The 20,283-nt window shown below is 49.0% G+C and overlaps 1 protein-coding gene and 1 long non-coding RNA gene across 4 annotated transcripts in view; one reads left to right on the top strand and one right to left on the bottom strand.

The window, feature by feature from the left end:
* The window catches only part of LOC116496580, a 25,943-nt gene extending 10,577 nt beyond the window's left edge, over window positions 1–15,366 (top strand). Inside the window, exons 2-3 of the long non-coding RNA XR_004254030.1 lie at window positions 9,856–10,021; window positions 15,256–15,366. This is a non-coding gene — a long non-coding RNA (uncharacterized LOC116496580). The remainder of the gene's footprint in view (window positions 1–9,855; window positions 10,022–15,255) is intronic.
* AXIN2 (axin 2) overlaps window positions 8,504–20,283 on the bottom strand; it is a 24,912-nt gene continuing 13,132 nt past the window's right edge. For 2 of the 3 annotated variants that reach the window (XM_032199784.1, XM_032199785.1), the window contains exons 4-11: window positions 19,814–19,916; window positions 17,761–17,901; window positions 17,044–17,540; window positions 16,697–16,879; window positions 16,182–16,412; window positions 15,446–15,541; window positions 14,055–14,222; window positions 8,504–9,751 (exon numbers count right to left, since the gene is read on the bottom strand). In XM_032199784.1, the coding sequence (XP_032055675.1) occupies window positions 9,625–9,751; window positions 14,055–14,222; window positions 15,446–15,541; window positions 16,182–16,412; window positions 16,697–16,879; window positions 17,044–17,540; window positions 17,761–17,901; window positions 19,814–19,916 (1,546 nt within the window). In that variant the 3' untranslated portion in view covers window positions 8,504–9,624. The remainder of the gene's footprint in view (window positions 9,752–14,054; window positions 14,223–15,445; window positions 15,542–16,181; window positions 16,413–16,696; window positions 16,880–17,043; window positions 17,541–17,760; window positions 17,902–19,813; window positions 19,917–20,283) is intronic. The other variant, XM_032199786.1, reaches the window with a different exon arrangement.

The following is a 20,283-nucleotide window of genomic DNA, read 5'->3' as shown; positions in this document are numbered from 1 at the left end:
CCACTCCTTCCTCTCGCCCCCAGCTGATATTTAAGGGGATCAGAAGCAGAATTGCAAGGCAGCATTTAAATCAGGCCGGCTGCGAGCTCCGTGTATTAGTGCACCTGTGTTTCTCATCAAACGTGCTACCAAAAGGGCTGGTTAGAAGCGCTTTGATCTGACTTTAAATATCCCCAAACATCAGGAACTGGAGGTATTTTAATCTGATTTTACTGGAACTGCGCCGATTTAAGGAAAACAGAACCCGAAATTAAGTTCATATTTTCCATCGATCCCTGGGGTTTGCAGGGAGGTTTTTGCTGCGAGTGGGGATGGCAGGAGAGCAGCAGCAGGAGCAGGTACCTGCAGGCAGCCCTCTGCCAGCTGCCAGTCACTGCAAGAAGCCTGGTGCTCTGTCCTTCCTTTCTTTCTGGACTCATTTTTTTCCTCCTTTAGCTTCTTTCCCTGCTGCAGTTTGGGTTTCTCTCCCCGGCTGTGCAGCACACGGTGTGTTTTCCCACGTGAGCACCTTCTCGGTCAGGAGATGTTTCTTGTCCTCGGGTCTGAAGGGGACCCCTCTGGTGCAAAATCCAGCGTGTGATTGAAATGCCCAAGGTCTGACCTCACCTGAACCTGCCCTACCCCGTTACACACGCATCTTTGCCTCACTGGAGATGTAGAAATGCTCCAGCTGCTGGGGACATTCCCAGCAAGACCGATGTCCCTCGCCAGCTCCCAGCCACGTTTGCAGAGGAGCCTGGCAGGGCTGAGCCTAGGGACTCAAACAAAACCCTGCCCACTTCCCAAACACCCTCTTTTTTCCCTTTTTTTGTCCCTCTTTTCTCATTGTTTGTCCCTCTTTTCCCTTTGCTGTGTTTGTCCCTGACCCTGCTCTGCCGTTTGCTCTTCTCTCCGGCGTGGGGACCTCAACCAGGGTCACCCAAGTTGGGGTTGGAGTTGGGGCTTCAGCCTTGGGAACGGCCTCAGTAAGGGGTTTATTCTCAGGCTACCTGCTCAGCAGATGGTTCTGTTTGTTTTGTTTTATGTTTGCTTTAATTCTGCTCTTAATGTGCCTTTTATAACGTCTTCTGGCAATACTTCTAGGCCCGCGCTGGATGGATGCTAGCCTCTGTTGTTAAAGGCTGAGGTTGGGCGGCTCTGGGCTGTGTTATCTTCAGATCTCTCCAGTTAGGCTTCAGAACGTGCTAAAACACTCGGCTGGAAGCTTTTTTCCCAGGACAGTGCAGGATTTTCCCAGTGCTGCCACGTATCCCTGAGCTCCTCTCCTTGTCCTGCAGGGATCTGCGCCCCGCTCTTCCCCCACCACCGCCGGCAGGGCCAAGCTGCAGCGTGCTGCGCTTCCCTCTCCCCCTCGGTTTGCTTTTTTCTTGGATGAAAAGAAAGCCCTGGCTTTAAAAAACAGGGGTTTTCAAGCAGATGAGGCTGGCTGAAGCCACAGGGAAAAAAAAAAAAAAAAAAAAAGGCAATATTTGAGCACAGAATGAGACAACTCGTGGTGTGGCGGTGCACTCGTCAAAAATAAGGTGCGTGCCCAGACTGGACAGGCTGAGAGGTTATCTCCCACCCTGAGAAAAAAGCTGATTTTTTCCTTTTCCTTTCCAAGTGGTGATTGTTTGGCTGGCCGTTGACTGAGGCTCGTTCTCGGACAAAGGCTGGGGGTTGGCGATAATATCAAAAAGGCCGTCGGAGCTCTGGGCCAGCCAAATTGTCGTTTCCTTACGCTGCTGTCATCCAGCCTTCTGGGGCACCGAGCGTCTGGAGCAAACAGCTGAAAAGTATCTTTAAAAACAGAGCAAAACTCTTCTTCCAGAGCAGTTCTCTCCTCCTTGTACCCAGCTCAGCCTTCCCTTGGATATTGTGCTCGACTGCAGCATTTGATCAAGAAAAAAAAAAAAAAAAAAAAAAAAGAAAAGGATAAAACATATAGGTAGAAATCAATGGAGCCTTTAAACAGTGCCCTGTGAAAAAGGCTGCACTTTACTGTTGTCTTTCTGAACCCTGTGAAATGCTGGGAAACTGTTTTTAATAAACAAGAGTTCAAACAGTGGGGCTCCGTAGCCAACAGTCACGCCTTAAACTCTAAACTTTACATGAAAACTCTCAGATCCCTTTGAACTCTTTTTTTCCTCCCTGGCAGAGGATTCCAGTGTTTATGCATTTTTTTGAGATTGCTGGCGGGATCATGAGGAGGGTTTTAATATTTTTTTTTAAACAATCTCCTGCCTTCAGAAACCATTAATGCCCACTAAGAAACATCAAGGCGTTGCTTTGAAGTGCCTTCTGGCTACAGCCCTCTTACACTCTTTGGTTACTGTGCAATCAAATAATTAAATGGAGTCTAAAAAAATTCTTTTACCTGGTAATTAAACACCCCATGTTGGACAGTTGCGAGGGTTTTTAAAGGCATTGCAAATCTACAAAGCCTTGAAGCACAAAAGCACTCCATGCTACAAGAACAAGACACTTTCTCCCTCCGTTGGCACCCCGGCCCGCGGGCAAGGTGAGAGCTCTCCCTCCTCCTGCAGCCTCACCAAGGTCAGGCAGCAGATCCCGGAGGAGAAAGGACAGCTGAGATGGTCGTAAATGAGCAGAGCTAAACTCTCAAACATTTTTATGATTTTTTTTTTTCGTTTGTTTGTTTGCTTTGGAACGAACCGTAAGGAAGAAAAAGTTGGAAGTGGCGCTTTGGCTACTCCATCAAATGCTGCGCTGCGGGCCAGAGGCCGGCCCCAAAGGGCAGGGAGCACGGACTGGGAGGCGAGCGCTCTCCAAAGGGCTCGGGGTGTGCTGTCAGCCAGTGCCCAGTGCCAGTTCCCTTACTGGGAGGAGAGGGAGGGAGAGGGAGCCACCTCCTCCCTCCCACGGGCACGCCGCCGCCGTCTCCCTTGGAGGCACCTTTTGGATGGGAGCTCTCCGGGACCCGGCTGCCTCCCTCGCTTCCCAGAAGTTAGCTGAGAAAGTTTTCTCCGCTTCCAACCTAAATTGGCCCTTCCTTCCTGGAGCTCTGCTTTGATCCGGGCATTTGAATCTCAATGCAAAACTCGGTGTTTCGGGTGGTTTTTGCATGGCAGCAAGGCGCTGCGGGCTTTAACCCCTGCCCGGCCGTGCTGCAGCGGGCTCCCTGCCTGTGTGCCTGTCAGTATTCCCAAACCACCTTTGGTTTTCCAGCATCTCCTCTGGGGCCGATGTCCTAAACACTGCCCTTTGTCTCTCCATCCTGCTGGGGCTGTTGGGAGGGTGGTCGGTCTCTGAACACAGCTGACTGGGGACGTTCATCCTGTTGTATGTGGTGGCTGCTGCGGCTGCACCGCGTGTGCCTCGCCTATCCCGTGTCTGCCAGTGCAATCCTGCAGTGCGTTACCTCTCCGGGATGGCCAGCTTAGCAGCTGGCTGTGAAACAATCAGAATCTGATGCTGTGTTTGTAGGGCTGCCCCAAACCTTCAGTGATGTAAGGATGTGAGGAACCAAGATCTTTAGAAAACGCCCAAAGTTTTTGCTCCAAGCTCTGCCAGGCTGCTGCAGCCACCTGCAGGTTCTGGGGTTTTTTGGAGTTTTTTTTTTTTTTTTTTTTGAAAGTTTTTTTGCTGGACTCTTTGCTGTTCATAATTTGGGTCTAGGTGAGATCTTGAGGGTTACCTGGGCTCCCCCACACCTCGGAGAGCCCCTGCCTGCGGGCAGCCTGGGGAGGGAGGAGGGAGCTGCTCGGCCAGGCTGTTGGTGCTGGGGGCAAGCCCCTCACAGGGACAATGCCAAAACATCAGCATCTCTCCAGGATTCATTGCTTTGTGAGGGGAGGGAGGAGAAAAACCAAGCCAGGAGCACCCTGGCCACGCATCCCATTTATTTAGCTGCGGGATGGGGCCGTGGCAGCGCCGGGACTGCAGATGAGGAGGCAGAGCAGGCGCCACGCATCGGGAATAGAGGTGGTTGGTTCAAAGCCGTGGGGTTCAGAGGTGTTCCAGACTCCTGCAGGGCCCAAGACAAATGTTGAAAGCCAGAATTCCCAGAGGGTCTTTCTGTTTTCTTTTTAAAAATAATAATAATAATAATAAAAAAATCTACCTGTCAAATTACACCGAGTGAAGCGCTGAATTAAGGAAGACAAGACTTAATGGGCTTTCTTCCCTAAAAATAGATCCTCTCGTGAAAGAGATGAAGGGCATTGCCCAGGGAGGTCAGCCGAAATTGCCTGAAATTACGCTATCACCTAGATGTGGTGTCCAAAATTAGCCTCCTCTCTGGCTGCGTGGGTTCAGTGCTCCCTGAAGATTAAACGCAGCACAAAATTCATTTAATCTAAAGAGAGTCTAGGCCATACGGCATGCCATAGTTTAAATGTCAGAAAAACTGAGCCCAGGACTCTGTGATGATTAGTAACATGCTAACGAAGCCACGGGGGAAGGAGCGAACGGGGGCTGTGCGAGGAGGCTGGGCAGGGCCGGGGCAGGAATCGAGGATGTTGCTGGGAATAATTGAAAGGGCCTGAACCAGGGCAGCTTTCCCTATCCAGAACCAGTTCTGATCTTTTTACAGAAGGGGAAGGAAGATGATTTGCTTTAAATAATCCTCCAGCCTCCTCAGTGTGGGTGTTTTCTGGACTCCGTGATTAATAGAGAGCACGTTGGAAAGCGATGGGATAGGAACCTCATTTAGAGCCCAAGCGTTCCTTACTTTTTTTCCTTTTTAATTAATCTGAGGTTGCTCCTGGAGCAGAGCAGTTGGAGGAAGGTGCTTGAGGAACATGAGGTTAATGGAAGGTGGAAGCAGAAGGGAACAACCATTGGCAATCCGGTGAGCGGTGTGAAGCAGCAGAGGTGCCAGCCTGGCCGGTGCACGGCTGCCTCCTGGTTTCAGAGGGAATAAACTTCCCACGATGGGGGGAAAAAAAACTCACAGAGCCCTGAGAAATGCTGGGGGGCAGCAGCACGGAGACACTGCAGGACCAGGGCACCTGCGAGGAGGAGGAGGAGGGGGTTTCATGCCTATAGTCTACCCTTATGGTCATGTCTTTGCTTTATGGTCTGACAAACTGGTGTGCAGGAAAGCACTGGAAAAGGCTACAGAGAGGGCCGATGTACTTGGGCTGCTATTAATTGTGTCGGGCAAGGGAGAGGAAACTCCCGGCCCCTCTGGTGGTGGCGTGGCACAGGACTGGGGGACGATGGCAAACGCGGGGCAGAGCAGGGTGAGTCAGTGCCCTTAGTCACACCGTCACGGCCTCCTGCTTTCACGCCAAAAGCCAGGAATTGAGGAATCAGACAGGACTCGTGGCTTGAGGGGGTTGGCGGATTTTTATTTGTTATATCGGGGGCAGCTTCGTGCGTTTTTGGACGCTGACTCAGAAGTTTTGCCGCCTTTGAGGCAGACGTCAGACATTCAGGCTAGAGGCAGGGGAGCAAAATATGTCATGCATCGGCTTTGACCTACCTGCCAGCGGGGGCTGAGCCTGCTTTGTGTCCCGGAGCAGCCTGGTTGCTGCTGGAGGAAGAGCAGTGCCCGTGCTCGGGGTACTCGGACGATGGCGAGGTGAGATGTCCCTGCAGCCTCCTTCCTGCCCACAACCCTAACCCAGCCCCCACTCCCCACCACTTCAGGCTCCATTTGGGATGGAGCAAGACCGTTGCACTTCTTCACACCTCCCCAGCAAACTCAAGCTGTGAAGCACTTGGGAAAGTGTTTTTTTTCCCCCCAAAAAAAGCCTCCAGGCAATGCATGCCCATAACAGCCCCCCAGCCCTCTGCTCGCTCCAGGCTCCACCCGGCCCAAACGCTCCCGAGGACTGTTACAGGTCCGTCGACACGTTTTAATTGTGTTTTTGTTGGACCATGACCCAGCCTGCAGAGCAGAACCACGGCTTTGAAGCTCTCTGCCCGGCGCGGCTGCCACTTGCCCCGTCCACGCCGCCAATTACGCGCCGCGCTGCAGCCCAAAGCGGGCAGCTCCCCTACCTCCGCGGGTGCTGCGGGGCCTTAATGAATGTTTCCAGCAGGCTTTGAAGATGAAAAATGCTCAAAGTGTTAAGTATTAGCGTGAGTTAGGCGTATGGAGCAGTTAGGTCTCGCTCACACATTCCTTCCTGCAGCGAGCCCTGCTCCGCGCTGCTTTTGCACAGCTCGGTGCTGGGCACGGTGCTGGGTGGTGAGGCAGTGCCTGAGCAGCACGGCTCCTTGCAGGGGGATGTTGGCTTGGAAATCTGGGCCCTGGGGTGCTGGGGAGGGCTGTGCTCCCTCAGACAGACAGGTATCTTCCCGTGTCATTTAAGAAAAATCGAAGTTGTACTTTTAAAGTCGTAACCGTGCAATTTTCCCACGCTGCCATTCCAGCTAAATGCTGACAAGACAGAGCTGTAATCACCATCTTTACCCCGAGACAGGCGGAAAAACAAAATGTTTCTGAAATGCTGAAGGTAGCTGAACACTTTCAGAGTGTCACACATTAAGGTTGTATCTAACGATCTCCATGTCCCACTTATAATTGAAACAGAAGAGAGTGTTCACTTTTCATTCATTTTTAAAAGACTATTCAAATACCCTTTCATCTCCGCTAAACAGCCTGCCATGTATTTGAAGCCATTTTATATTTTGTTTCTACAGACATCCAAAAAACAGAGGTGAGTATTTTGGAACATTGATAGAAAGATGCAAAGGCTTGTGAGGCACTGAATGGCTTCAAGCTGCCTCAAACGCATTTATCTTCCCAAGAAGAATTAGGCACAGTGTGATTCATTTTAATAGCAGAAGAAAAATAATACTACGATGTAGTGCTAAGTTCCCAACCTTTGATGGTAGACTAAAAAAAGAGAGAGAAAAAAAAAATCTTTCTTCCCTTATGTTGTTGAAGTCTCCCTACACCCATCCGTTATGTCCAGCTTATCAATTAAGATGAACCCCATGAACTTCAGATGGTTTTTAAAACAAGGCACCATCCATTTAAATGTGTAAAACTGCCTGCGGCTCCCTTTAAGTGCGGGATTCAGTCCCGAGCTCTGTGTACTCGGTGTGAAGTTGAGCCCTTTGATAGAAGTTTTACTGATGTTTTAAATGAAGTCTTCTCAAACACACAAAATAACCCAGATAATTTAAAACCTCACAGAAAAAATAGGGTGGAGGGAAAAGAAAAAAAAAGGTAGTTGGTGCCATTGGTCTAGCAGAAGAAAAGAGGCTGGCTTTGGTTACCAACAGGACAGACCAAAAGCTTTTCCACAATTGCTTTCCCAGGGTTACTTGCTTGAGACAGGCAAGGTCTGAGCGACAGCTGGGAGACAAATCCAGCCCTGGTATGGGCAGCTTCCCTCAGGAACAAATTAAGGTCGTTCATCTATAAAATAGGTTTTGTGCCACGAATACCAGCGTGAGGACGGGCACACGGTCAGCAGCTCACCCCTCAGCTCCCTCCCAAAGGCAGGCAGGCGAGCCAAGAGGTGGGGGTGGCTCGGGCAGGTGCTGCGGGTGGCTGATGGAGATGAGCTGGGAGCCAGGAGCACCTGGTAGGGACGTGCCCACCCTCCATCACCTCACCACGAAGCCCACGATGTGCCATCATGGGCTGCTCAGAGAGAGCCAGAATTAGGAGTCTGAGAAATCCCTCCTGGGCTTCAGCATCCCAAGAGAAAATCCTCCTCCTCTATTCTGCCTTTCTCTCCCCATCAGGCAGGTTTGCAGGCCATGCCAAATTTGTACCCGAGTCACCTGAAGGACCTGCGCGTGATTTAATTAATCACTGCACTCGAGTCCAGCCCAAGGCTTTGCCTTTCCAACTGGAGCTGCAAATGCTTCCCGGCAGGAGCAGCTCCTGCCAAGGAGGGTAGGGAAGGAAGGCAGGGCAGAGCTCAGCTCTGTTTTCAGCTGCCACCACACATGAGAAGAAACCTTTTGAGACATCAGGGGGTGGAAAGAAAGAAGTCAGACAATATTAATTTGAAAAATATAAAATTTTAATAAAGGCTACATCTCTTAATTACAATAATTATTGTACCAAGTAATTTTTTTTTTAAATGAAACTCTTTATAATGCATAATTTACAGTATAAGTAGAACAAAATGCCATGGCAAAAGTCATGAGTACAGGACTTGTAATAAAAGGCATAAAATATATTTATACATAAACCCCTTAAACAAACAAGGGAAAGCTTGAACCCTGAATATAGGGCGACGCATGGCCTAGTAACACCATGCAGGCACAGGTACTGTACTGATTAAATTTTAACAACACTAGAGATAGTGTATTAATATTTCCACCATACATTTTCTACAATATATACAGACTTACACGAAGTAGCAATGGCAAACAGAATGCACAGATTAACTTAATCAACACAAAACCCAACTGTAGAAATGCAAGGTCCTCCTCGGGAAAGGGTCGCGCTGTCCTAACACCCACGCACACGCACGCACACGTGAAGCTTCCCAAAGGGCTGCAGAGAGCCTGGGCTGACACCTCCCATTGCCTTCAATGGGTGTCGTGAGGGTAAGGCAAAAAAAAAAAGAAAAAAAAACAACAACAACAAAAAAACACCACCAAAAACCACCACACAACGAATCACACGCTCCACAACGATCTGAAAATACTCCTCGTCATAGTTACATGGCGTTTAAATAGAAGTTGTGCTAACATTGAAGTAGAGTGGCTAAGAAATTAGCTAGCTGTGTGGGATACATGCGGGTTTTTAACCTGGCTTTTGCCATGTGTCCTTTTGGGGTGTTACGTATGGAAATGGGAACTGGATGGCTCCTTCTACAGCTCTTCCACACTTGGGTTTTGCTCTAGCTCACCTCGACTGAGATAGGCGCTGGACACCACACGGCCCCCTCAACACTGACAGCAGCAAAGCAAAAACCTCACACCACAGAAATCCATGGACAAAATAGCAAGTTGGTGGTGTTATATTGCATCTAACATATTTCATGCTTAAGACCTTTATTTCAAATTAGAGCAGCATAGATTAAAATGCACCGGTCTCTAGATGGATGGTAGGACAGTATTTTTATTTCTTTTTTATTATTATTATTATTATTCCTTTAGAAGTTTTATCTTCACTTGGAGAAATATTGGGCACAACATCGGTCCTTCCCTCCTCCCCCTTCAAAAAAAAAATCGTGAATGCGCTCCTGGCCATACTCCTAAATTTTAGATAGTGGGAACAATATAAAAAAATAAAATAATCCTTCCTCCCATCACCCCACTTCCCAGCCCCTCTCTTCTCCATTGTTAAAGCAGCATATCCAAAAACTGGACTTAAGGGAAAACAGACTGTTCAATAAATATCAATAAGGATTACTGTTAAGGTAAGCTATACATAGTTTCTCTTAGTCCATAGATTTCAGATCCCCAGGAAATCATATATTATGTATGGAAGTCTCTCAAACACAGTCTGCATCTCCAATAGCCAACAGTGGTCATGTTTTTAATAAATAGTTCAGGGTTTTTATCATCTCAGTACCCAACTCATGAATAATAAATGCCATTTTTTTCCTCTAAGGCTAATTCAGCAAAGTCTTCAGAGACTTCACTTTTTTTTCTTCATTGGTTCAAAACTTTCCTTCAGAGTTTTTTTCCTTGTCATCACTACTGTTGTGTGTCCAAAGACTTTTCTAGCTTAAATTTTCTTAAGAAACACAGATGCCATCAATCGATCCTTTCTACTTTCCCAAGAATCCTTCCTTCGTACATGGGCAGAATTGTTTCATCTTCCCAAATCTCTTCAAACACTGCACCACAGTCAAACTCGTCGCTTGCTTTTTTGAAGTAGTATCTGTGGTGAGGAGAATTAAAACACAGTTAAAAAAATCAAAAGGTAAAGTAAAGGATGCTTTGGCAGCTCTTTAAACCACAACATTTTCAATCTCTCCCTCCTAGGACACTCCTCCAGCTCCCAGCGTGGCCAGGAAAACCTCAGGGCAGGTCAGGTCCAGCAACATGAAAGCGTCCCCGGCTCTGCAGGGATGTGAGCGGGGACGGCGATGGGATGGAGGGAGCGAGGCTGAGCACGCTCCTCTGCAGTGACAGCAGCTTCTACAGCACCGTGAGTAAATCACACGCGTTGGCAGTGGGTATCCTTAGCAGTAAGGAAAATTAGAAAGCGCGGTGATTTCTGGTCAAATATCTTATTTAAAAAATAAATAAATACAATTTCAAAGCGAGGCATTCTTAAGGTTCCCCTCTCTCACCACCTTCTTTCTTTCATGTGTTTTCTTGTTTCAAAGCCTAGGCCCAACATTAAAATTAGCAACTGTTATTAAAAGGAGAGGCTTTTTAGGCATACAGATGGATTAAAAGAAAGCCTGCCCAGCTTCCTGCAAAGCAGCAGCTGAAACTCTGTGGCACTGCTACAGAAAAACTGGGAGCTCCCCATCAGAAACAACAAAGTGCCTAATTCACATATCCATTTTAAATGACAGAAACTACTGTATTTGTTTTCTGATGCTTCCTAGCGGTCACATGCAAAGAGCAACCCCAATCTAGCTTGCAAGACGTGACACCAGAAGGTCAAGTAGCAGTGTCCTGCATTCCTTCTCTTTTGCTTTGGGTCGTTAGATCATGAAGCCAATGCTCCCAGAGACAAAAAACACCCCCCACCCCTCCTGTGTCAAACAGTAAGGACCCCTCTATTATCCTGAATTAGACCGTTCAGCTTCTTGATTAAAGGTTCCTTTTATCCCGTTTCTAGCTTTCTTCCTTCTAAGGCTGCTTAATTGCATATGCACAAATGAAGGGCTTCCATTCAGAGGGGTAGCATTTAGGGAGCCTGTCCGTCTGCCACCGCACACCTCCTCGGACATGCCTGCTCCCTTGCTCTCTTGGAAAAGTGCTTTCCCATCTGATCACCAGAAATGGAAAAACCTTCATCAGAATTACCAAAAAAAAAAAAATCAACACTTCCCACACCCCTCCCCTGGCGTTTCCAGACAACTGGGGTTAGCAGCTGTTTGCTAGGTGAAAGTTTTTCAAAAAAGCAGAGCAAATTAAGCTCACTTTTACTGGGAAAACTGAAAAAGCCAGGGCACGCTGTTAGAATTTCGTTTTTAAGCAGGGAATGTTCTATTGCGCATTTTTAACATACGCAGTAAGGATGACTTTCATATCTATTTATTTTCAGGGTAAGTTAAAATTATTTTGGTAGGGGGATAAAAGCTGGCTTTTTGGTTACAGAGATTGAAGCAGCTACATTTAGTCAAGGTATGTTTAGGATTTATTTTTGTAAGGTCAGTCCAAGCTGAATTGACACATGTTGTGTCTTTAAAGGTTCAGCAAGGAAAACATCTCATTTAAGTTCCTCACAGCCTGCGCTCACTGAAGGCAATGGCACAACTCCCACCACCGTTAATGCTGCAGGTCAAGGCCACAATTCCCCAGGCCAGCGGGCTTGAAACAAAACCAAAAAAACAAGGAAAGTTTGAATGAATTACAAAGAACTTTCTCTTCCCTTTCCCCTTCTCCGCCCCTCTCCAGATAACAGCCGTTCTTCCCAATAACTTCCTCCACAAGCTGAAGTGCTGGCTGTGTTTACAAAATTTTTATTTGAGAAAACACGCTATGACCTTTTACATAATTACAACCTTATTTCACAGAAAAAAAGGGGAAAAAAAAAAAAAAGGAGAGGAGGCAAAGCAAAGTCCTCCCCCACAACATCTTCAAACAAGTCGCTCTGCTCTTATTTGCTCAGAAATGGGCTTTCCATTGAAACATATTTTATGTGGCAAGCCTTGCTTTTCTTTTTTTTTTTTTTTTTTTTGGACATCTGGCACCAATAGAGCCGAGCAGGCCTGGTGTTACAGCTCTGTTTTGAACCACTGCCATGTTAAGATTACCCGACACCACCCAGTTTTTGTGTGTGTGTGTGTTTGTTTTTTGTTAACGCCATCAGTATTAAATCACTGCTTAATTCCTTCTTTTTTTTTGGGGGGGGGGGGGCAGGGTGGGGAAAGCAAAGCAGCAATTTTTTGCGGGGCTGCCCCATGGCCCAGCGGGCGCAGGCCTCGGCTTCGAGGAGGAGCAGTGACAGGGCCCGAGGTACCCGCCTCACAAACTGATTCAATCAATAAAGAATTTGGAGAGTCGAGCATTTATGCATGTCTTTGTGCATTAAATGAAAGGCAAAGGCTTCAAAGACATGCTTATTAAATGTGCCTTAAAAAGAAATCAATGCCAGATGTGACCAAAGCAGCCTAGTTAGTGCCTCCCCGTAACACACACGCTACTCTGGGCACTGCGGCCCTCTTCCCTGAAGGTCACCCGCAGTTTCACTCAAAGTCCAGCCAAAAGTCAAAGCTTAGATCAAAATGATTCCCTGGAGGTACACACATTTGTGTAATTAGTTTCACCTTGTGTCTGTGCAAGATAAAATACTGGGCACGTACCCAAGTTCCTTTTATAAATTTCAGTATTGTCTTTACCCAGGTGTAAAGGGGTGAGATCTAAGCAAAACATTGTTTCATCCTTGTCAGTCACTTAAAAACATTTTCTAAAGTAATTACAGTCTGACAAGGCACAAATAATTGCACCTGGAGGGGCTTTCAGGCCACAGAGGTTCTAGGATCCCACTCCAGCACTCAGTCATCGCACAAAAATTGTCACAGAAAACAAACACACACACAAAAAAAGATTATTTTTTTTAGAGGGGGTGGTGTATAGAGGGGTACTACAGCCACAGAGAACAGAGCAGCAGCAAATCATGGTGAGGCTGAGCAAACTGGGCTGCAACTGGGTTACGGGGCTGCATCCATGTCTGTAGTGAGAGGAAATGCACGGTGGGCAGTGCGAGACTGTAAAAGCTGAGAAGTGGTGCAAGGGTGCAAGGAACACCAGCACCTAGCCTGGAGGTTGTCCAGGTTGGGTGTACTTGCAGGTTGCTGCCATCTGATGGCAGCTGGGCGGGCTGCAAAGATGATTTGGGGGCAGGATTGGCAACATTTCAGCCCCAGCCCCACTGGGCAGCATCCAGAGACAGACCCCAGCTCAGCACCCTCCAGCCTGAGAGCTCCCCAGGGTGATTTCTGAGCTGCATAGGTAGAGTTTCCAAAGCTAAAGGGAAGCCAGCCATGGTGCACCAGCTGGAAAGTCCTCTTAACAAAACAAAATGACCATTTGGAGGTTAAATCCAAGGCTGCCAGTTACAGGGCAGGCTGCCTGGCTCTTTGAAGAAGTGCCAAATTCAGTGCAAATTCAAACCTTAAAGCTGGATCTTCACCCCCCGCACAGCCTGTACAAGAAGTGGCAGACAGATGATCCCACTAGCACCCAAATCCACTGGGAGATTACAGCAAAAAAACAGCCAACAAAGATACTGCCATGGGAACAAGAGCAAGGAAGGAGCAAACTGGCTAAACTGGGCCCTGGAAACCAGACACACAGGGTTCACTGGTGCTGTTTGAGGAAAAACCCAGTATCAATGGTGGATTTTTCCCCACAGGGCAGTGTTTTTTCCCCTAACAAAGAGAAAAGGCTTTTGAAGAGCTGAAACAAACTGGCTTGCACCTCAGCTACCTGTCTGCTCAGAAGCGTATCCCAGCCTTCCACTTACTGGATTTACAGCAACACTATTCAAACAAACACCAGGAGCTGTGGGACAGGGGTGGCCTTGTGCCCATTTTACAAACACACACCAAAAAATAATATAGTAGCAACAGGAGGACAGAACCAGTACGAATGTTGATGCCCCTGGTTTGTAAAGCAAACCCCACGACCCACCCCACTCCAGGGGCTCCAGGCCTTCCCTGCAAGGTGAGGTATTCACCTGGTAGTCAGCTTTTTTGGACCAGAGCTGTAGCACAAGGCTTGGCAGCCTGCGTGTTTATGCAACTTGGAAAGAGGCAGGGGAGGGAGAAGGAGAGGAGGTGGCCCAGTAGGCAAGCTGCTGCTCAGGGAGTGCAGCCTGTCCCATTGCTCCATCTCCAAGCTGCTCTTGGTTTGAGTGGGAAGAGAATAAGAATAGAAAAGCTGCAGGCTCCAAAAGGTGATGTAAATGTGTTGCTGTGGGCAGATCTGCAAAAATATCTGCTGATTCTTTTGTCTTATTTCAGTACATGAAAGAACAAACAAATGAGAAAGATTCTTACCTATAATTTCCCTTTTTGCTCAGCTGCTCTTTAAAGTGCCCAAGTGTCAGGCTCTGGGCCTTTAACATTCTCCTGTAGGGAATTTCTTCTCCGCAAAAAAAATAGGTGACAACCAACTCACTAGACTGAGAGGTGTGAACAACCGGGAGTTTCTTTGGCTCTTTGTGACTGTAAAACAAAAACAACACACACAAAAACTCTATTTTTCCACTTGAGAACAAGCAGTTTCACTGCGCTCAGTCTCCACGTAATGCTGGTCAGAAATACAGTGGGTGTGACCTGAAAGTCAGATATTCCTGTACTCGAGGTGAATTTGTCATGCTGTGTTTGCACAGCACTTAGCCCTGTGGGATGCTGGGCTCTGACAGCAGCTCCTGGTTGCTTTGATGGTGGAAATATCAGCATCACAAAGCGCCCAGCCTCAGGGTGCATCTGAGCTGCAGAGACTCAGTCCCAGTTTGTGGAGGGGAGAACTGAGGTTAGGAACTTGCTGTAAAATCAGGACCAAGGTCCAGATGAGCGTGCATAGGGCTCACCACGGGCTAAGCACCTCCCAGGCCCAAGCACTGTACATGTCTGATTTTAAAAGATTCATTTCATCTGCCTTCACACAAAGCATCTGACAAGCTCCTTTCTCATGCACAAATGTACCTGCAACCAGCAACAGCTAACAGTAAAATTACTCCAAGACTTTTTCACCTGAAGTACACAGGTGATCTTATTTTTACTCAGGAACAGCAAGGATAAAATTAACCGGATCTTGTCGTTTGAAAGTAAGGAACCCTTCTTAAAGAATAATTAAAACAATATTACACAGCAAAATGGCAATGCTCTGGTGAATGCCATGCAGCCAAATCTACAACTGCTGCTGAGGCAATGTACACTTGGCATGTCAAAAGGTCACAAAGTGTTAGTCCGCAGTAATTTAGTCTTCCTAATTTGTTCTAAGTCTTTGTAGAGTGGCTTCAGAAAAAAAGCTGCTAGCAAAGACAGCTGGTGGACTTAAGGTCAACCAATTAAAAATGAAAGGCTCTAGTCAGGTGGCTCAGTCTGGACTTCAAACATTACTCATTGCTTAAGATGAAGAGGGTAAGAAAGAAAACTTTAATTATTTAGGCCATTTTAGACCTCTCTGTAGCAGATTTCTTGTTAAAAGAACCATCCTGTAATTAGACTAATCCAATCTTTGTCCACTTTACAGGAATGCCAGTTAAAAAGAGCCAGAGACAAGATTTGAAAATGTTTTGTTCTTTCTTTAAGAAGAATGTTTGAAAGACTAAAACTTCAGATATAAAAATTTTCCCTCTTTTCAAAGCACAATCTATTTAATGAAAATAAAATTATTATAATATATATATTTCCCAATCCTTTTATCCATGTGCAATACTCACTCTTCTGTCATTAGACTTGCATTGCAAAAAGGGGTGTTTCCCCCCTGAACAGCAGCTGAGTGGTTTCGATCCCTCTGCTGATTTGAGGTTGAACATCTGAAGTTGGGGGGGGGGGAACAAATGGGGGAGAGGAGACAAAAAAAAGAAAAAGATCTTTTTAAAAATTGTTGAAATACGATCTGCTTAATTGAAATCTCCTGTGGGTCGTTAAGTTCGCTCTTTGTATCAACCCTCATATGTTGTAAACAATCAAAGGAAGAATTAAAAATGCTGTGGGCTAATGATCCTTCCATACCCAAATGAATGATAACCAGTCCAATTCTCCACTTGGTATGTAGCTGGAGTCCGGCCCAGAGGAAAAATGGGCAAATTACAGCCATCAAAAGAGTGGAAGTAATAGCCTAGGATTCAAACTATTTGTGCCGGGGTAGGGTGGGGTTGGAATAAGGAGGCTCATCCTTGGGGCTTGGCCAAGCTGTGCCGTCATGCATCCCCACGGTCCAGCCCCATTCCTGATCTGGACCTCTACCTACACCGTGAGGAAGGCACCGTCCACACGTTCACACACGCCTGCTGCAGCCTTGCTAGCTCCCAGCCTCCGTTTGGGTGAAGAGCACAACCAGCACCCAGCAAACACCCCTGGCTGACACTCCTACCCTGGGCAAACCCCCTACCGCTCCCCAGATCCCAGCACCAAACCCAGCTGGGGTCACCCCGTCTCTCCTGCCGCCGTTACCGTTGCTTCTGAGGCTTGGAGACTTCGGCGAGCCGACGACACGCTTCCTCCAACTGGGCGAGGGTGTTGGGCGGCGTGAGCGGGGGCATGGTGGGGTCCTGGACGAAGGGGTGGGCGGGCTGCACCCCCCGCGGGTGGCTGCCGGTCCCCCAGGGGTGGTGGCGGCCGGGGCGCTCGCTGGGGGCCCCCTTGGCGAAGTCGGAGCTGTAGGCCTTCTTTGTGCTTTGTGTGCTTGGGGAGGGGAAGAAGTCGGGTTAGAAAAGCTGGAAAATATGACTTTAATAGCAGCTCCTATTCTGCTCGCTCCCTCTCAAAAGTCTGTCATAACATGAAAGGAGGTTTATTGCCAAAAACATGACATTTTTGTGGTTTTTCTGGTTCTGCGGAACAGCTTTTATATTAAACCGGAGGAGCAAAGAGTCTCATTTGTTTTTAGCGATTGTAAAAATAGACAGCCCGTGTAATATATAAATATTTACCGGGAGCGATATTGCTGTAGACAGCTGCGTATTTACCTATGGGGCTTGTGCTTATTTTGTCTCTCGCTCTCCAGCATCCACTGCCAGACGTTCTGCGCCCTGTCCGCCTCCCCGCCAGGTAGCTGCACCCCTCCGGGGCCGGGCAGCCCCCCGTCCCCAGCCGGCAGGGCGACGCTCTCCGCTCCTCTGCCCGGCCTCTTGGTCAGCGTGCCCGTCCTGCTGGTGGCCAGAAGGGGACACGAGCCCGTGGTTAGTCACCTGCTCTGCCCCACGCACCCCGAGCAGCACCGACCACAACCCACCCACCCAAGTGATCCCACTGTGAGAAGGGGGTGGGCTGATGTCTTTTGGGTGGGTGGGATGGAGAAAGGCTCGCGGCTTACCCGAAGGGCTCCAGTGGAGGGAGAGGTGGGTCCGTGCCTTTCAGGTGGCCCTTGCACTTGGAGAAGCAGTAGTAGTCGCTGCCGGCAGGGCAGCAGCACTGCGCCCGCTGAGCCGCCTCCGCCTCGATCTGCTCCTTCGTCTTGGGTACGGCGTGGTGGTGGATGTAGTGGTGGTGGACGTGCTTGGTGGTCTGCTTGGTGATAAATCCCTTACCCAGGAGGGTGCAGGCGGCCGGCGAGGCCACTCCAGGCTGCAGCTTGCCTCCTGGCAGGCGATCGGGGGAGCGGGCGCGGGGGCTGTGCCGGCCCATGCCAGGAGACTGGCAGCCGGGGGTCTTCAGCACGCGGGAGAGGTGCTCGTCCAAGATGGCCTGGGGGTCCTCCTCGTAGCTGCCAGACGGCAGGAGCGAGAGCGGGTGCTGTGGGTGCTGGGGGTTCGCCACCTCCCGACTGCTCTGCAGGCTGGCAGGGAGCTCCGAGCCCTCCTTCTCCTCGTCCTGGAGGTGAAGCATTGGTGAGGAATAATTGAAGAGGTTGGGGAGTCAGCGAGACACAAGCTGGGACATCCCCACCCTGGCTTGCCCACCGCAGAGCCATCCCACGGGAGCTGCGCTCCCCCCTGTGCCCTCAGAGCAGGCAGGATACGGCCCCGCTGCCTCCCCCAGCCCAGCAGCATGCGGGATCTCTGCCCGGTCCCAGCAGGGTTAATCCTCCTACCTCCTTGATTTGCTGCAGCCTCTCCTCCAGACTGTCCATGGTTTCCTGCTCCTGCTTCAGCTTCTCCAGCCGGGAAATGAGCTCCGCAGCGAAGGCAGCCGGCTCCACCGGGGTCATCTCCTTGGGCAGCCGGTGGGTCCTCTACAAGGAGCGGGGACAGAAGGCACAAGGCATGTTTAGCGGGCGGCGCGGGGCGCGGGCGCTTAGCCGGAGCAGCATCGCCGGCCCCGCTACGCTTGTTGTGTATCCATGTTTGGATGAAAAAGACGACCGCAACTAGGCATGGTCTGCTCTGGATTTTTATGAGCTAGTGCTGTGGCCTCATGGAGTGACATCCTCCCCACCAGCGTTTGCCTTCGGCAGGAGCAGTTGGTCGCACTCTGAGGAACCCCCGCTTGTTCTCTCTGTAGTACAACCAGCCCATCAGTAGCTACTCTGAAGTAGAAAATCTTCAAAGACTGTTGTCAAACATCAAAAAAAAAAAAAAAAAAAAAAAAAAACCTCTGAGGTGGGAGGGAGAGACTTTAACTCAAGGAATAAAGTGAGTATAAACAGAAAGGAGTTGGAAATTAAAAAAAATAAGATGGGGGAGAAAAAGGGAAAGAAAAAAAAAAAAAAGAAGTCAAACGGTTGCAGATCAGAGAAGTACTGGTAATTTATTTCCTGGCTACACACTGGGCACCTTTGAGGTAGTGTTGTCTCAACAGTGTCCTAGATCTCTTCCCCCCCCTCCATCTCTTTGTACAGAAAATGAAGAAAGCTGCTGCAGGCTAGCGGTGCTACACTGCTGAGCTTGGCTGCCTCAAGCAGATCTATCAAGGGAAAAAGGGAACATCTCCAAATCAAGTGCAGAATATAAAAAGGCAAAACGAGAATTTCTGCCAAAAGAAGCAAACATGGTAGGCAAATTGGGGGGGGGGAGGAAGGGAAAAAGAAAGCACCCACCTGACTCTCCCCTCCTTCCTGCCACCCCCACGCACCCCCACTCCACTCCCCTCACCCCTACTTTCACTCTTTCCTTTTTTTTTTTTTTTTTTTTGCTGAAAGCAGAAAGCTGAACTGCCAACTCTTTCACATACTACCCACCAGATGAGGTGGGGCCTCTCTCCGGCAACCACTTAGCTCCAGAAATGATGTGAGGGTAGAAAAAGGCCACTCTGCTGGAAATTGTCACTCTTACACAAGCTGGCTCTATTCAGTCCCTGATCAAAGCACTGCCTTACAGAGAAAGTCGATTTGCACGCCCTGGGACAAAATAATCTAATTTACAAGCTCAGGCTATAGAACTTTCTTTATGGAGGAAGGGAAAAAAAATACCAAAAAGAAAAACCACATAAACCACCCCCCTCCACCAGAAATATCATCTATGATTTCTTGCTGCTTAAGACAGCAGAAAGAGGAATTTTAGCATATTAATCTCAAGACAAGATAAGTTTATACTTGTCTGTGTAAACAGTTTATTCACTGCAGGAATCAGGAGCCTGCGAGTCAACTGAATTAGCAAGTCAGCGAGTTAATTTTCAAGAGCGAGGCAGCTCCACGAACTGGACCCCCTCAAAGCAAGGCAGCGAGAGTTCTGAAGGCACATATTTGCTGCAAATGTTTCTCTTTCGGGAGAGCCTCCTTCCTGCCAGCTGACACATGGGGTGCTTTTGAAGGCTGAGGGTGATGCGCGCAAGGCAAACCCTGGTCCGTGCGGCACCGAGGAGGTGTCAAGGCGGTGCCCGGCTCCTGCACCTGCAGCCGACGCTCTGCCGGACCTCACCAGAGCATCCATGCTTGAATTTAGACCAGGAGGGCAAATTCAGTGCCATGGAAGAGCCCTAATTAGCACCTGGCTTTCAGGTGATGACCAGATGCGCCTGTGCGTAAGCGGGTTTCTGCAAGGATGCTGAAAGCACACGGCTCCTGCCTGATGCTGAGCAAGGTCTTTCCTGGAAAGCTCTGGCACTGGGCAAGGATGGAAACGCGCCCCTCCCCTGCTCCCGTCCCTCCACGTGTTCCAACATCCCAGGGGTTTGTCCCAGGCCCTGCAGCTCCCACCTGAACTTACCGGAAAATGAGGTAGAGAAACTTGACCGTTGGCCTTAACGCTCCGATGCATCTCCCTCTGGAGCTGCTTCTTGCTCCCAATTCTGTACGGGGGGATCCCATCTCTGCACACGGAAGAGAGGTCACCGTCAGCTGGGGCTCTTGGAGGCACGGCACGGCAGATCAGCCTGGCTTCCACGCCATCACCCCGGGCCCTAACCCAGCCAGTTCTCCATCGGCTCTAAAATACCCTGGGCTTGCTCCAGGCCCCTGTTCCCAGCTGCCCCAAGTGCCCTGGATGTCACCTGAGGCCAGGATAAGTCACCTGGCAGCTCGGGAAGGGGCTGTGCCACCATCTGCATGGCTGAGCAGCAAGCTGAAGGCAACTCCACACGAAGAGGCCCCAAAGATCCCATTAGCTTCACTTCTGAGGCATCTCCCTGAAAGGCCCTTCCGCTGATAGGCCGAAGCTTTTGCCCTTCAGCTTTGTTG

This window comes from Aythya fuligula, chromosome 18, assembly GCF_009819795.1.
Source record: "Aythya fuligula isolate bAytFul2 chromosome 18, bAytFul2.pri, whole genome shotgun sequence".
NCBI lineage: Eukaryota > Metazoa > Chordata > Aves > Anseriformes > Anatidae > Aythya > Aythya fuligula.
The sequence above is the reverse complement of the archived record's forward strand: the minus strand, read 5'-3'. Positions and strand labels throughout refer to the sequence as shown.